Source organism: Lepidochelys kempii, chromosome 8, assembly GCF_965140285.1.
Source record: "Lepidochelys kempii isolate rLepKem1 chromosome 8, rLepKem1.hap1, whole genome shotgun sequence".
NCBI classification, from domain to species: Eukaryota; Metazoa; Chordata; order Testudines; family Cheloniidae; genus Lepidochelys; species Lepidochelys kempii.
This window is the reverse complement of record NC_136387.1, coordinates 37,844,609-37,860,716: the sequence shown is the minus strand read 5'-3', so window position 1 is coordinate 37,860,716 and position 16,108 is coordinate 37,844,609. Positions and strand designations below refer to the sequence as shown.

Sequence of the window (16,108 nt, the reverse complement as noted above, 5' to 3'; positions counted from 1 at the left end):
CCCCCATTACATATATAGCTTCAGATTTCTCGTGGAATATGTTTGGGCTCCTTTACAGCCCGATCTTTATCTGCACACACTTTCGCAGATCACGTTACATAAACACTTGCATATTAAATTTTAAATTCCTCTTAACTTTCTTACACATGCATGCAGGGAGCCAGTAGAACATAAGTGATACCACCAGATACTAAAATAGAATGTATCAGTTACATGCACACATTTACACAATGCGAACGGGACATCAGGAAATCGTTAGAAAGAAAGCAGCAACCAGTGTATACGGTCACAGTATGTTTCCCAATCTTTTTTAAAGTCAGCAAATCTCAAAACCACTTCAACAGATCACTGAAAAGCACATATGTCCCCCCCCCCTTAAGTTTAAAGTTTTTACAGATCACTTATTTAGGCACTAGAGCTGTTTTCAGAAATGTTACATATTTAAGGAAAATAATACATTTTACTGTGTTTTCACATAAAAACAATCCATTTTAACTCTCTCAAAAGCTGATCTCTACTTTGACTAAACCTGCAATTTAAACTAAAAATGTAAAGGTTATAAGCAGATTTTGAGCAGGTTATAAGCAACTGGAAAAGGCCATTGAGAATGCAAATGTTTAGGCAACTTAACTACCAGTGTTTGTAAATACTTTGCTATATATATAATTATAGGCAATATCAGTAAAATAGTGGAACAATTTGAAGAATAATTTTGGTCTTGGGCTATGTTACTAGAACCAGAGGCTAAGGCAACATATAAACCTATTTTATATAGTGCCATTTTAAAAAAAGTATATTATTTGAGACAGTGACTCTTTTCCTTTTGCATTTTTGTATGCCCTATAATCTTGTGTATCCATGTGTGATTTGTTTTGCTTTATATTCGTCTATTAGAAGCTTGGGATGCTCAAAGAAGGTGGGAAAAGACCCATTAAATGCTCAAATAATTCAGCACGTTAGAAAGGCTTCCCCAAGTTGAAGGTATTGGCACCAACTTTCATCCACTCTTGGTGACAGCAAAGACAGGACAGCTGGTCAACGCCTCTTCCTAGTAGGAGACACCAGAGGAGACTGATAACTCCTCTCCCCCAGTGGAAGAAGTTTGTACAGTTGTCTGTCTCCTCCTGGTGGATAGTTAGGGTATATATAGTCACTATGTCAGTAAATTTTTTTCGGTTATTCCAGTCACATGCCAATAAAGTTATCACAAATACAGGATTATCTTCCAATGTGTACCATGCTTACTAACGGCACAAATTAAATCAGTTAAACCGTGTTTCAAAAAACCGTTAGAACTCACAGATGGCTACTACACACAAGGGCTGGCCCACAACATTTTGGCATCCGAGGCAGGGGCCAAAACTTTGAAAGATCTCAATTCTGCCTTCTTCCTGTTCTTCCTGTTCCACTCCTCTCATGGTACTGCTCTGCTACACACCCCAAGAAAGGAGAATTAACAACTTAACATGCCTTGTTCAAACATTTTAAGTAACACTTAACTTTCAAATGCCTGAACAGCAAATGTAACTTTTCTTGTCTGCATAGTAAACACTGGCATTTTTATCTGTTTGAATAATCAAAGTGGTGCTTTCCATGCCTTCCTGGTTGCAAAGATTTGAACAGCCTTCTGAAGGTCCACAGTCTGGGCCAGCCCATGCTCTATTGAGATGGCTGCAAGGCCGACCAGCCTCTCCTTTGTCATTGTGGAGCATAGATGTGTTTTTATTAACTTCAGCTTGGAGAAGCTGCATTCTCCACTGGCAACCATTACAGGAAGTGTTAGAAGTATGCGCAGAGCAACAAAAGCATTTGGAATGAGGGTGGTCATCTTATTTGTCCACATATATTCCAGAACAGCCCTTGGAGTTGATCCTGCTGAAATGTATCTTGAAAGGGCTTTCAGTTCACCACCTAAATCACTCGCATCAATATCATGCATGCCATCATGTGTCAACACTGTCTCTAATGCCCTGCATCGCTGGTGTAGGTCTTCTTCGGGTATAGTGAGGAGTTTTGGAATATCATACAACATCCAAAATATACTGCTGTGTTCCTTGAGCTGCATGAAATGTTCTTCAACTGAATGTACTGCACAATCTAGCACCTGGTTAAAGAATTCAACTTTGAATTGTTGTTTGGGGTCTCTTGTGGGATTATCCCATGCCTTGGAATCAAAATGTCTTCTTCTTCGGTGACTCTTGTATTCTTGAATGGGTGGGAAAATAGCTTCAGCGTGAAGTTCCTCTGCCAACTTCTGTGCATTCTTCAGAATATTTTGAAATACCTCATCTGACCAGTAAGACTGCAGGTATGACTTTGCTTTGTCCAGTTGTTCCATTGCTCCAGATATATCAAGGTCAACACCTTGGAGTCTCTTGATTACAACATTTATTTCAAACATTATGTCATGCCACAACACTAAGCCACACAGAAATTTGAAGTTATGTATGTTTCTGGTGATTCCATTTCCCTCAGCCACTGTTCTCCCATGAACAGTTCCTGTCATAGCATTATCCTCCATAATGGCAACTATGGCATCATCTGTCTTCCCAATTTGGTGTTTGATAGGCTTTATCGCCTCCACTTGACTTTCCCATTGTGTGGCACTCAGTGGTTTCAGTGTCAGAGAGGATGTTCCCAGATGTTGCTTCAAAATTTGCCATCAATGAGTTGATCAGGAGAAAAATACATAGATGCTTTGAATTATATTAAAAAATTCAGCAGCCTCACTAGAAGCTGATGCTGCATCACTGACCACCAAGTTCAATGAATGAGAACTGCATGGGACAAAAAAAGTTATAGGGTTTAGCTCTCAGATCCATGTCTTCCCTCCTCTGTTCTTTCCTCTCATGTTGGCACCATTATCGTAGCCCTGACCTCTCATGTCAGCTATCGCAATTCCCGTATCTTCCAGCTTTTTAAGAAGCACATTTGTCTTACCAGCTCCTGTAGTATCATCAATGTCAATAAATTCTAGAAAATGCTCTATGACAGTCACCATTGCAGGGACATTTTCACTAGGTTCTGTTCTTGTTACAAAACGCATCATTGAAGTAATTTGTTCCATATGACTGATGTCAGATGTATAGTCCAGAATAACACAGTAATATCTTGCTGACTTCAGATCTGCCACAATCTTCTGTTTGACTTTTGTTGCCAGTAACTGTATATCTCATTTTGAATTGTTTTTCCAAGGTAGTGGTGTGTGTACATTTCTTGGGTGGTGACTCTTCTTAGATGCTCCTGGAGTACAGCATCAAACTCACCATCAGCTCCACAATTTTAAGGAAGTTTCCACTGTTTGGCACATACAGCTGATCTGAAGTGCCATGCCGTGCTAGGTTTTGGGTAGCACGCATTCTCACAATGGCAATGAGCATTTTCAGAATATTTGGCCAGTAAAGAGACTCTGATGCAATCTTCTCTTGATGCTGATCATCTATGGTGGCCTTTAACTTCAGTCTCATCTCAAGCTCTTTCCACCTATGGAATGCTCTCTGGTGATTTGCTGCCTTCTCATGGCATGCCAGATTTCTAGCCAGATTCTTCCAGTCCTTTGTTCCTGGAGAACCCAATGTGGCTGGAACATTAGACTGGAAGAGTTTGCAACAAAAACAGTATGCAACATTGTGGGTTTTTGAGTACATAAGCCATGGCCTCTCTACTTTGTCACCATTGAGGATTTCACGCCAGTAATGTGTTGGATGGAAACTTCTATCTTCACTGTCTTTGGAGAACATGAAGTTTTTCACTTGCTGTGGCCCATGCAGCACAAGGAAGTCCCTCAGGCTACTGCTCAAGTGGGTCCATAGTCCTGGATCATCTAGACTTAAGGAACTAAACTCAGCAGCAGCTATTTCTTGCGCCTCCACCACACTCTTCTCTGATCTACACTTTTCTTCAGAAATGTGCATGGTTACATCCATTTGAGATGGAGATATGGATGCTGCAGTAGCTGCCAGGTCACCTGCACTCTGACTAACTGGAAGATCAGGCATCTCCTCACCACTCACATCCTCACCTGGGCTGGAAGGCTCACCGTGAACATTTGTGTCTATATATCTCAGGAGAGCTCCTTCCTGCTTAGACAGAAAGCTTCCTTTGCTTGCTTGCTTTTTCTGAATGCTGCCCCAGAAGCACATTTTCTTCTTTCACTCATGACTGCTGTTCTGTGCCAGCTATAGTGGCACTCAACACTCAGTTGAAGGGGACAAAGAAGCAGGCTGGTAGCAGGACCTGAGTGAGGGATGATATCAGCATATTAAAGGCCTAACCGGCTCCTACTACTTCAGTTGACTGCCTGTTCTCCTCAAGTGGGTTCAGGGAAGCAGCAGGAAACAGGAAGCTCCCCGAGAAGCTGGGGTTAATCAGTCCAGGCTCCTGGGGGTGCTAGAGAGGTAATAAGAGGCTCCTCCTCCTCTCTCTCTCCCTGCAGCTCCTGCTGCTTTCTGTTATTCCCTCTCACCTTTTCTCCTGCCTGCCTGTTATGTCTCTTGTGCCCTCCTTCCTCCAGCACAGCACTCCACCATCTCTGTGCATCTAGAGCAGAGAGAATACATATGCACCAGCAACAGACACAATTTTCTACTCTCTGGGTCCTAATGGTGACACCCCCCGCCCCAGTCTGGCACCTGAGACGGCCACCTCAGTTTGCCTCATGGTCAGGCCAGCCCTGCTACACACACCCCAAAAAATGTTCCCTGCATCCAAAGGAAAAAAATAACAGGATAAATATATTAAGATGATCTCTTTACTATTTTTATTTATTTTCTAACATCATATCTTCCCCACTTTGTAATTCTGTTCCATTTACTAGGAAAAACAGAATACATTCTGTAACTGTTTCCCAAAACAACTCTTAGTTCTCTGAGCACAGGATCTCTCTCTCGTAGTAGTTAGAAATGGAGATATAAAAATAAGCTGCCATCATTCTTTTTTAAAGGTTGTAAAACCACTGCATTGTTTCCTATGTTCCAGAATCCATTACTATTGAAAAAGAAACCAAAATGGAATCTGAAAACCAAAAGCTGGAAATGACTCATAGAAAGGAAGTACTTATATGGGTTATAATGCATCACAAATCTAAATAACCATTGTTAATTTTAAATAAAATCCAAAAGAAGCAGTTCATCATAATGAACAGTATTTTGTAAGATTCTTGAAGATACACACTCATTCAGTTATTTAATTGTGATCTATCAGGAAAAGGAGAACTTCCAAGTAATAAAATCCATTTAAAAGCTGATAACACAGTGGTAAACAAAAAACTGATTATAAAATCTGTAATAAATAACATAAAATAGGGCTGTCAAGCAATTTAAAACATTAATTGTAATTAATTGCATTGTTAAACAATAATAGAATACCATTTATTTAAATATTTTTGCATGTTTTCTACATTTTCAAATATATTGATTTCAATTAAAACACAGAATACAAAGTGTACAGCGCTCACTTTATTTTTTTATTACAAGTACTTGCACTCTAAAAAAACAAAAGAAATAGTATTTTTCAATTCACCTAATATAACTACTGTAGTGCAATCTCTTTATCATGAAAGTTGAACTTACAAATGTAGAATTATGTACAAAAAAACTGCATTCAAAAATAAAACAATGTAAAATTTTAGAGCCTGCAAGTCCACTCAGTCCTACTTCTTGTTCAGTCAATAGCTCAGACAAACAAGTTTGTTTACATTTTCAGGAAATAATGCTGCCCGCTTCTTGTTTACAATGTCACCTGAAAGTGAGAACAGGCATTCGCATGGCATGTTGTAACCGGCGTCGCAAGATATTAACATGCCAGATGCACTAAAGATTCATATGTCTCCACCTTCAACCACTATTCCAGAAGACATGCGTCCATGCTGATAATGGGTTCTGCTCAATAACAATCCAAAGCAGTGCAGACCAATGCATGTTCATTTTCATCATCTGAGTCAGATGCCACCAGCAGAAGGTTGATTTTCTTTTTTGGTGGTTCAGGTTCTGTAGTTTCCGCATCAGAGGGTTGCTCTTTTAAGGCTTTTGAAAGCATGCACCACATCTCATTCCTCTCAGATTTTAGAAGGCACTTCAGATTCTTAAACCTTGGGTGGAATGCTGTAGCTAATTTGAGAAATCTCACATTGGTACCTTCTTTGCTTTTTGTCGAATCTGCAGTGAAAGTGTTCTTAAAATGAACATGTGGTGGGTCATCATCCAAGACTGCTATAACATGAAATATATGCCAAAATGTGGGTAAAACAGAGCAGGGAACATACAATTATCCCCCAAGGAGTTTAGTCACAAATTTAATTAATGCATTATTTTTAATGGGCATCATCAGCATGGAAGCATGACCTCTGGAATGGTGGCCGAAGCATGAAGGGGCATATGAATGTTTAGCATATCTGGCACGTAAATACCTTGCAATGCCAGCTACAAAAGTGTCATGCAAATGCCTGTTCTCACTTTCTGGTAACATTGTAAATAAGAGGGCAGCATTATTTCCTGTAAATGTAAACAAACTTGTTTGACTTAACAATTGGCTGAACAAGAAGTAGGACTGAGTGGACTTGTAGGCTCTGAAGTTTTACATTGTTTTGTTTTCGAATGCAGTTATGTAACAAAAAAAGCTACATTTGTAAATTGCACTTTCACAACAAAGATTACAATACAGTACTTGTATGAGGTGAACTGAAAAATACTATTTCTTTTGTTTATCATTTTTACAGTACAATCATTTGTAATAAAAAATAATATACACTTTGATTTCAATTACAACACAGAATACAATATATATGAAAATGTAGAAAAACATCAAAATATTTAATAAATTTCAATTGGTATTCTATTTGTTTAACAGTGCAATTAAAACTGCTATTAATCACGATTAATTTTTTTGAGTTAATCATGTGAGTTAACTGTAATTAATCAATAGCCCTAAAATAAAAGCCTATAAATTTCTGATAATAGGTACACCCAGGTATTCCTCACTAAGATGTTTCTACTGCTGTATCCTGAAACCATAAACAATACTGTAGAAACAGAAATTTTAAAAATATGGTTATATCATGACATTAATTTGGATGCTTCCCTAGATTCTCTGGAATCTTGTAAGAGATGTCATATACTAAAGTGCTTTAGGTTGATAGTCTAGGAAAGAACAGCATAAAAACTAAAAAAAATTCGTAAAACACGTCTGAACTGCATTTAAAAGAGAACAAATAACATATAATAAGCAGGAGAGAAAATGATAAGGGACAAATGGAATAATAAAATATGGGAGGAAATCCAAGGAAAGGAAAGATGTTTTTCTAGGCAAGAAGCAAGACTGGCAACCAGGAGCTCTTCACTGTGTTTCTGGATCTGTTGCAAACCTTCTGTAACCTTGGACATGTCACTTCACTGCTCTGGTTCTCAGTTTCCCCACAGAAGGAAGGGGATAATTACAGATAAATTGCGGTGGCATGGTGAGGAGTAACTCAGAGCCAGCACCCAGACTGTTCACCAGTCTTGTCCCACTTCAACCCAATTTTGAAGGCTTAGGACTCAATTATAAGGTTTCAGTGTGAATAAAGGTGGAATAAAGCGGTACATCTTTACTCATCCTAATGCTTTAACATGTTTTGGCTTCTTCAGATGGAAGGTATTAAACCATTGCAAAGTATTGTTCTTCACGGTGTCGTCATCATCAATGGAAACTATCAGTCAAGAAGCATATAACAAGCCATCTCCAATAACAAAAATTATAAGGAAGTAATTCTCGGAGGAATACTCCCCAGACAAAGAACACGGATGCTACCACCAGATCATGGCTATTTATTTCTTCTTCATAAAAAAAGTGTTTCTCATGGAATTAATAGCGCAGACGGTACTACTAAAAAAAAGAGCAAACTATAGCCAATAAAATTGCAAATTTATATGTATAATATTATATCCTTTGGCTTGTATCCATTCAAACTGACATATCTCAAATTTCATTCGAATGCTACTAAAAACCACTTATGTTTCAAAAACTGTATCCGAAGTAACCACCCAAAAACAACACACAGAAAGCTGGATCGCTAAAAAGATTAATTATTCGTCATTCAAACGTGCATTTTTAAAAAATATATAAATCCATTAGGGAATCACTACGAACTACTTAACAATAAACTTCAGTGAGACACAGGAAACAATGCATTGTGGAGGGAAATATTATTTAACCAACCGTGCCACATAGTTTGGGCGTCTCCTTCTCCCCGTTCTCTGCAAAGTTAGGAAAGTTGGGGCTGAAAACCATCAGGTCATTCTTGGCGGTGCCTTCCCCGACACACAGGTTACGGCTCTGGCGCTGCGAATAGGACCAACTCCCCACTTCGCTCGAGAACACCACGGTGGCTTTCCCAGGACCGCACATCACTTCCGGACCCGGATGGCATCTCAGGCCAACATACACGACAATCACCAGCACAAACAGCCCGGACAACGAGCAAATGGCGATCATTAAAGACATGTTCAGGTCAACTAAGGGCCCTTCGCTCCCGACCCTTTGCCTCGAGTCCCATTTCACAGCCTGCGGACTCTCCACCAGGGACAGGCTGACCGTGGCTGTCGCTGACAGCGCCGGCTCCCCATGGTCCTTCACCAGGATCACGAGTCTCTGGCTGGGGCCGTCCGCCTCCTCCAAGGCCCGCGTGGTGCTGATCTCCCCGCTGTACACACCCACCCGGAAAGGCCCCGCAGCCCCGGCCTCCTGCACTTCTTAGCGAAGCCACGCGTTGTAGCCGGAATCCGCATCCACCGCTCGGACCTTGCCCACCACGTGCCCTGCGCCGGCCGACAGCGGAACCAGCTCGGGCCCTGGCGAGCCGCGGCCGGAGCCAGGCGGGGACACTGCCGGCGCGTTGTCATTTTCATCCAGGACGAAGAGCTGCACAGTCACGTTCCCGCACAAGGAGGGGAACCCGGCGTCCCTTGCGCTCACCTGGAACTGCAGCACTTGCAGCTCCTCGTAGTCAAAGGGCTGCAGCCCATAGATGTGCCCGCTCTCCGAGTGCACCGAGATGTAGCTCGACACGGGCTGCTGCTCTCCCACACTGCGCTCCACCACCGAGTAGCTCACAAACGCGTTTTCCCGCAGGTCCGGGTCCGACGCCGACACGCTCAAGAGATGGGCCCCGGGACGGTTGTTTTCCTTCACAAACACCGTGTACACGGGCTGAGGGAAAGCAGGGGCGTTATCGTTCACATCCGCGATTGGCACCAAAATGCTGCTGCTGGCCGAGAGAGACGGGGCCCCTTCGTCTCTGGCTGTCACCAGGATCTTATATTCAGACACTCGCTCCCGATCCACGGCTTCCGCCAGCACCAGCGAGTGATAATTCTTAAAGGTGGAGACGAGCTGAAAGGGCAGGTCCGGGGGGATGGAGCAGGTGACTTTGCCGTTGTCTCCCGAGTCCCGGTCGGAGACGCTAATAAGAGCCACCACTGTCCCCAAGGGAGCGTCCTCCGGCACCGGCAGGAAAATGGAAGTCAGGGCCAGCTCAGGGGCGTTATCGTTCACGTCTAAAATGTCTATCATAACTTTACAGTGTCCCCCTAACGGGGGATTCCCTTTATCCTTTGCCTCAACTTGAATTTCAAACAGATTAATATCTTCAAAATCTATATTTCCTTTAACCCTGATTTCTCCAGTATTTTGTTCTATCCTGAAAACTTTTCTTATGTTTTGAGGAATATGACTGGTAAACGAATAGGAAATATTCTTATTAATGCCCTCATCCATGTCAGTGGCGTTGAGTTTTATGACTAAAGTCCCGTTAGCTGCATTTTCCAATAATTTGATTTGATAAACGGATTGATTAAATATGGGCGCGTTGTCATTGGCATCCAGCACAATGATCACTAGCTGAACTGTGCCGGTGAGCTCCGGCTTGCCCCCATCAATAGCGGTGAGCAATAAATGATGCGCGGGGATGTCCTCTCTATCAAGAGGTTTCTTTAACACAAGGACCAAAGATTTACTTTTCTCCTTCGTTTTCTCCTCTACAATGAAATTTTCGCTTGGGCTGAGTTTATAGGTTAGCAGCGAGTTTATACCAATATCTGCGTCAGACGCGCCCTCTAGTGGGAAACGCGAACCTGGAACCGTCAGTGATTCTGCTATACTCAGGTTTTGTTCATTTACAGGGAACACAGGAGCATTGTCATTTATATCCTGTATCTCCACTTCCACGTGAAATATCCTCAGGGGTTTGTCCACTATCACCTCCAAGTCAATGGCGCACAGGGGGCTCTGGCCGCACACCTCTTCCCTGTCTATTCGCGACTTAACAAACAAAACGCCGCTCTGCAAATTTACCTCAAAATAGTCTCCCCTGCCTTTGGAGACCATCCGGAACATCCGAGGCAACAGCTCCGACACCTCCAGCCCCAGGTCCTGGGCCAGGCGGCCCACAAAGGTGCCGTGTTTGGATTCCTCCGGCAGAGAATAACGGACCTGGCCGCTGCCCACCTCCCAGGCCGTGTGTAGCAGAACCAGCCGCAGCAGCTGCCCGGTTCCCAGGGAGTCTCGCCAGAGAAGAGCCATCGCGGACGCGGGGCGCGGGTTTAGAAATCAGTTTTTTAACTGAGCGAACGGCAGAGTCCAGTGAATGGCGGGGTGAGAGACCTTTGAAAACAGTTTATTTAATCCACTCCTCTCACATCCGGGAGCCCTCCTGACGCGATAGGCAGGGTTTTCCAGTCTTCTGTGGGAGGAGCTGTGTGTTTCTTTCCTGTTGAAAAGTCTCTTTAGACATCAGCGACACCTTGTGACAGAATGTGTAAACACAACAGTGAAGATTTTTCCCCATATATCTTTTACCTTAATCAGGACTTCCTTTCATCTTTCACTACTCTGCTAACAAAATTTCTTTACACTATTTTTACTTATTTTACATCAATGCATTGGGCAGTGAGATAGATTTTCATTGTTTTGGGAATGACTAACAACTGATTGTTTACTGTGTAAATTTTTATATTCATATAATAATATTTACATTTTCTTACCTCCCAGTCAGATACATAAGTAAATCAACTGTTAAACTTAATTTTGAAACAACAATTTTAAAAAGAATATTTCTTCTGCCAATTTCACTCCAACAGGTCCTCTACTGGTACCATAATCTCACATATTTATCATGGAGGAAATATTTGTTAGTAAATGGAGATGTCAGAAATTCACTCCCATCCTTAACCAGCATCATAGTTCTGTGAGATATTAACTATGAGAGTTGACTTTATATTTACAAGCTAGATACCAGGACAACACTGTCCGTTCCTCACTGATTAAAACTATAAGAAAGGTAGGAAGGAAAGAGTGGAGGGGAGAAAGGTGCAGGAAAAGGAGAGGGAGATGTATCAGGACATAATGGGTCTTCTCCAGCAGCAAACACAGATGCTGCAGTCTCCTGGGGACCTATACATTCAATAATCCCAGGCTCGCCTCCCTGTGCAGTCCATGGAGAACTCCATGACAGCACCTTCCTACATCCCCTGAACATTCCACAGGACACCACTCGCTGCAACTCTACCCCTACCACTCCATCCTGGGGGACATTAAAGACAATCAGAGCTTCACATACACTGATCCGTGAAAGCCACAGTTGGTGTATGTGTAACTAAAGTGGACACAAATGTTCTTGCCCTTTCAAAAGTGCTGTTCTCTGAATTTATTGTTTTATCATGTTTTTAAAGTATTTGTTTTAAATTTGCACAGAGTTTTTCACTGATTTTGTTACAGAATAAAATTATATTATTTGGAACATTATTCTCCTTTATTACTTCGCAACATGCCTGCGAGTGCTGAGCAGTTCTGAGAGCAACCAATTACCTGTTCCTATATAGTGTCATAAAACTCAGAGGATCAGTCACAAACTAAATTAATAGGTGCATCAACAATGTTATGTTCCTACATGTACAGCAATCACCACACAATTCCTACCACGCCACAAAAGAGCAGTGCCAGGTAGAGCACACTACAACAATACACACTATTCTGGCTCATTGTTAAAGCATCCCTGAGCCATATAGCTCTATGTTGAGCTCTTCTAATAGCCTTTGTCTCTGGCTGTTCAAATTCAGTAGACAGCTATCTCTGCTCTCCACCTGGTGGAATCTTTCCCCCCTTGGCTTCACAGATATTATGCAGGACACAGCAGGCAGCTACAACCATTGGTATATTTTTCTCAGTGAGACCCAGTCTTGTGAGTAAACAACTCAGCGACCCTTCCAATGACCAAAACTACATTCAACTGTCAGTCAGTGAAAAATATCTGGCTTCCAGTCCCCTCCCCATTTTAATTAGGATCCTATTAGCTCAGATACCTCAGCTGATCTCAGTGGAGCAGACAGGCAATCTGACTTCACTTCTGATTGTACAAGGAGAGAGGCAGTCCCTGAGATACATAAGAAACAAAATATTTAGACCTGAATAGGCTACATTCAACAACCTAAATTGCACACAGACTTAAGCTGCAAAGTGCAAACTAATACAATTTATGCAGAATGAGTATAATACACACTCTGTGAGAAGCACCATCAAGCAGGCATCCATTTTCTGCAATAACTGATATTTCTGTGTATTTCAGATGTTACCCAATGTAGAAAGAATTGCAGGAATCCAATATGGAAACAACAAAAGCATGGATTATTGTGATGAAGACCACATCCAAAATAAAAGGGTGCAACTTCCTGGCCAAGGATAAATGGCAAAACCCACTCTGAGCCACTGCTATCTAGATTTCTAGAAGCACCTGAAGATTCCACAGAAACTGTGGACTAAACCATTCTATAGAAACTAAAATCTATGAATCACAGAAACAAAAAATGATCCAACACTCTAATCTTAGAAAAAGGACACTACTTCTGCCATTTCTTCCAATTATTTCTCCCATCCAACCAGAATAATCTGAATGTTACCCAAGCATTAGAACACCTAGCAACTAAACCATCTGAAGACACACACAGGTGAAACTGCCTCACTATGTTCCCTAACAGCTTCGTGTACACATTGAAAAGGAGGGATACAAGTAATAATCCACATGAGTTCCCTTGGGCTGATAAGAAACCACCCAATGCAAAATCCTTCCACAGAAAAAGGAATTAAGTCAACCAAATCCAACTCTCTCTCCAACCTGGCCAGTGTCAACAGCCATGTCAATTATCTTATTGTCAAGACTTTCAAAGGCAGCTGATAGAATTGTCTAAAATAATCAACATGGACACTTGATCTTTATCCATTGCTGGAGAGGACTGATATACAAGATCAATACAGTATCTTTACCATACCCAAGTCTAAAGCTATTATTGGGGGGGTCAAGAAAATCTGGATCACAGGAACATAAAAAATGTAATTCTGGATCAGACCTGTCTAGTATCCTGTCTCTGACAGGGCCAATAACAAATGCTTCAGAGAAAAGTGAAAGAAACCAGACAATAGGAAGAGATGGGATAACTTGTCCTCCATAAATTTATCATCTTAATCCCCAACCTTAGAAATTGTCTTAAACCCTGAAGCAGGAGATTTTATATGCCTTCAAAAACTTTTTAACATTAACTATTATTATTCTGTTTATTTTTGTTATCTGCCTTGAAGTCCAATCCATCTTTGTGTCTTGCTAAATTCTTGGCCTCAGCAACATCCTGTAGCAACAAGTCTCACAGTCTAATAACACACTGAGTGAAAAAGTATTTCCATTACTCCTAGGAGAATTCTGTGCCAAAACATTAAAAATTCTGTGCACAATACTTTAAAATTCTGCATATTTTATTTGTCAAAATAACACAATATAATCATGCCAATTTCAAATATTTTGGTAATTCATTTCAAAATATCTGTCAGCAAGAATGTCTGTAACAATACAGACAAAAAAAGATTCTGGTAATTTCTTTTTGACAAATAGATTCCTTACTATGCATATTAATACAGAACTTTAAGTAATTCATTTAAATTACAATACAGAACTGTATCTCCTGCACCTGTCAGAAGCAGTGTAAAGGCTTGGAGGAGTTAGGGGTAACAGAGAAGCTGAGGAAGAGGGAAGGAGCCTGGAGGGTTGTTGGGTGTAGGTCGGAAAAATATGGAATATGGTTTTGGCGGGGAGGAAGAGGCGGGATTGTTAGGGAGTTGGTGAGCTTCCCCCATGCAGACGCTGGCTGATACTAAGTCTCTCCCATTCACTCAGGCACATTTGCCACTGTCCCTACACCCTCGTGGGTCTCTGCAGCCTGCTCCCCCATCCCCATGTGTCCCTGCAGCCCCCCGTCCCTGTTCCCATGTAGCCTTGCACCCCCATTCCCATTCAACCCCTGGATCAATGCTGTCACACCACTAGCTCCTGAGCCCACACTCCACTCTGTCCCTCTCCCACTAGCTATTCTGAATCCCAGTCTGTGATACTCATACCCCAGCAGTCCTGTGTGCCCAATCTGTCTGTCCTAACTTGGCTCCGCAGGCAGGGTGCTATGATGAACTTCTGCTCCTGGGAAAATGCTGTGCCACTGTGCACGTACAGAATTTTTTTCCCCACAGAAAATATATTCTGCTCCAGAAGAACTGCAGTTCTACCTTTTGTCCACCAGAGTCCGCTATGGCACCAGAACAGCCAGCTGCATTCATGCTGCTAGCTGTCATGGCACCACAGCGGCCTCTGGTGTGTGAAAGATGGAATGGCAGCACTCCTCGGCCAGAATGCATTTTCTGCAGAGAAAAAAATTCTGCAGGACACATGAATTCTGTGCGTTCACAGTGGCACAGAATTCCCCCAGAAGTATTCCATGTGTGATGATGATAGACCAGGTGCCAGCTCTTGCTAAGGCTGTAGGCATCAGCTGAGCACTGACAAATTCATAGCTGGAAACCAGACCATTTCTCCTGTACCTGAGTACTATTCAAGATAGATGTTAGACTTGTAAGGACATGTTTTGTATTTAGACTATGTAGTAGGAAGAGAGCCTGAGACATACAATCTTGTATCAGAGGACTGGTATGAGGCCTGAGGCCTAGGCTAAAGTAGTAATCAAAGCTTTACTGATATAAAGTAGTAATCAAAGTTTTGCTGATATAAAGACTGTTATACAGACTGATATAAAGACAAGCTGTGAGCAAGAGGCCGGACCCGCTCACAGAATCAGGCAAGAATAGGACTTATATAGCAGAAATACACATTCCTAAAAAGTGCTAGGCACAGAGTACTCATGCAAACACATCCCGAAATCAAGTGGTACCAGAAAAATCCCGATATCAAGAATGGTACAAAAACATTCCCTAAGAACAACAGAAACACACTGACTCCTTGTGATGTTACCTGATTAAAATTTGACCATATAGATCATTGTTACAACCTCTGTTATATATTTGCAACAAATCTTGTACAAAGGTTGTCAAGTGCGGTGTCCATGAAAAGGTTATGATTTGCTGGTTATGATTATGCTATTGGTAGGCATGTATCATTTTTGTATTTGAAGTTATAAATATTGGCTGTATACCTGGATTTCAAATGTTTGCTCCTGGGTAACACCCACAAAGTAGTTAGCCAGCACATCTTGGAGGGACTATTCAAAATCAGTGGCCCATGAAAAAGACACTTAATTCACAATGGACCATGGGAGATGCCCATCTATGCTGAGTGGACTGTCCTGTGAACCTGCTGCCTGGAATATAGGTAATGGCTTCCTGCAATGACTGAGCGAAATTGGGCATGAACATGTATCTTGCCCATGTGACTCCAAACACTATCTGGTCACCTGTGATTCTCCACTACCTGTGCTGAGGTTTTTGTTTAAATCAATGTGTTCCCCTCCACATGGCAGAGGATATAAATGGCCCTAGGAACCCCTCAATTTTGCATCTATCCTGCTCCAGCCTCTGGATGATACTAATGGGAGCATTCTAACCAATGGACTGAGGACCTTCCAATGATTTGGAAGCAACCAGAGACGTGTCTTAAACCAGCAATTTATTCCTTCACTGCTACAAGCCTGAACCCAGAACTTTGCAATTGCTGTATGTATTTGATTCCTTTAACCAGTTTTAACTCTGACCTTTCTTTCTTTCTTTTTATGAATAAACCTTTAGATTTTAGATACTAAATGATTGGTAT

At 41.8% G+C, this 16,108-nt stretch overlaps 2 protein-coding genes across 6 annotated transcripts in view; both read right to left on the bottom strand.

Moving 5' to 3' along the window:
- LOC140915797 (protocadherin alpha-C2) overlaps positions 1-16,108 on the bottom strand; it is a 362,081-nt gene that overhangs the window by 239,446 nt on the left and 106,527 nt on the right. The window lies entirely within an intron of this gene.
- On the bottom strand, positions 8,111-10,706 carry LOC144930816 (protocadherin alpha-8-like). Its single transcript, XM_078854174.1, has one exon. It carries the CDS (start codon positions 10,552-10,554, stop codon positions 8,728-8,730), a length of 1,827 nt encoding a protein of 608 aa, XP_078710300.1. The 5' UTR covers positions 10,555-10,706; the 3' UTR covers positions 8,111-8,727.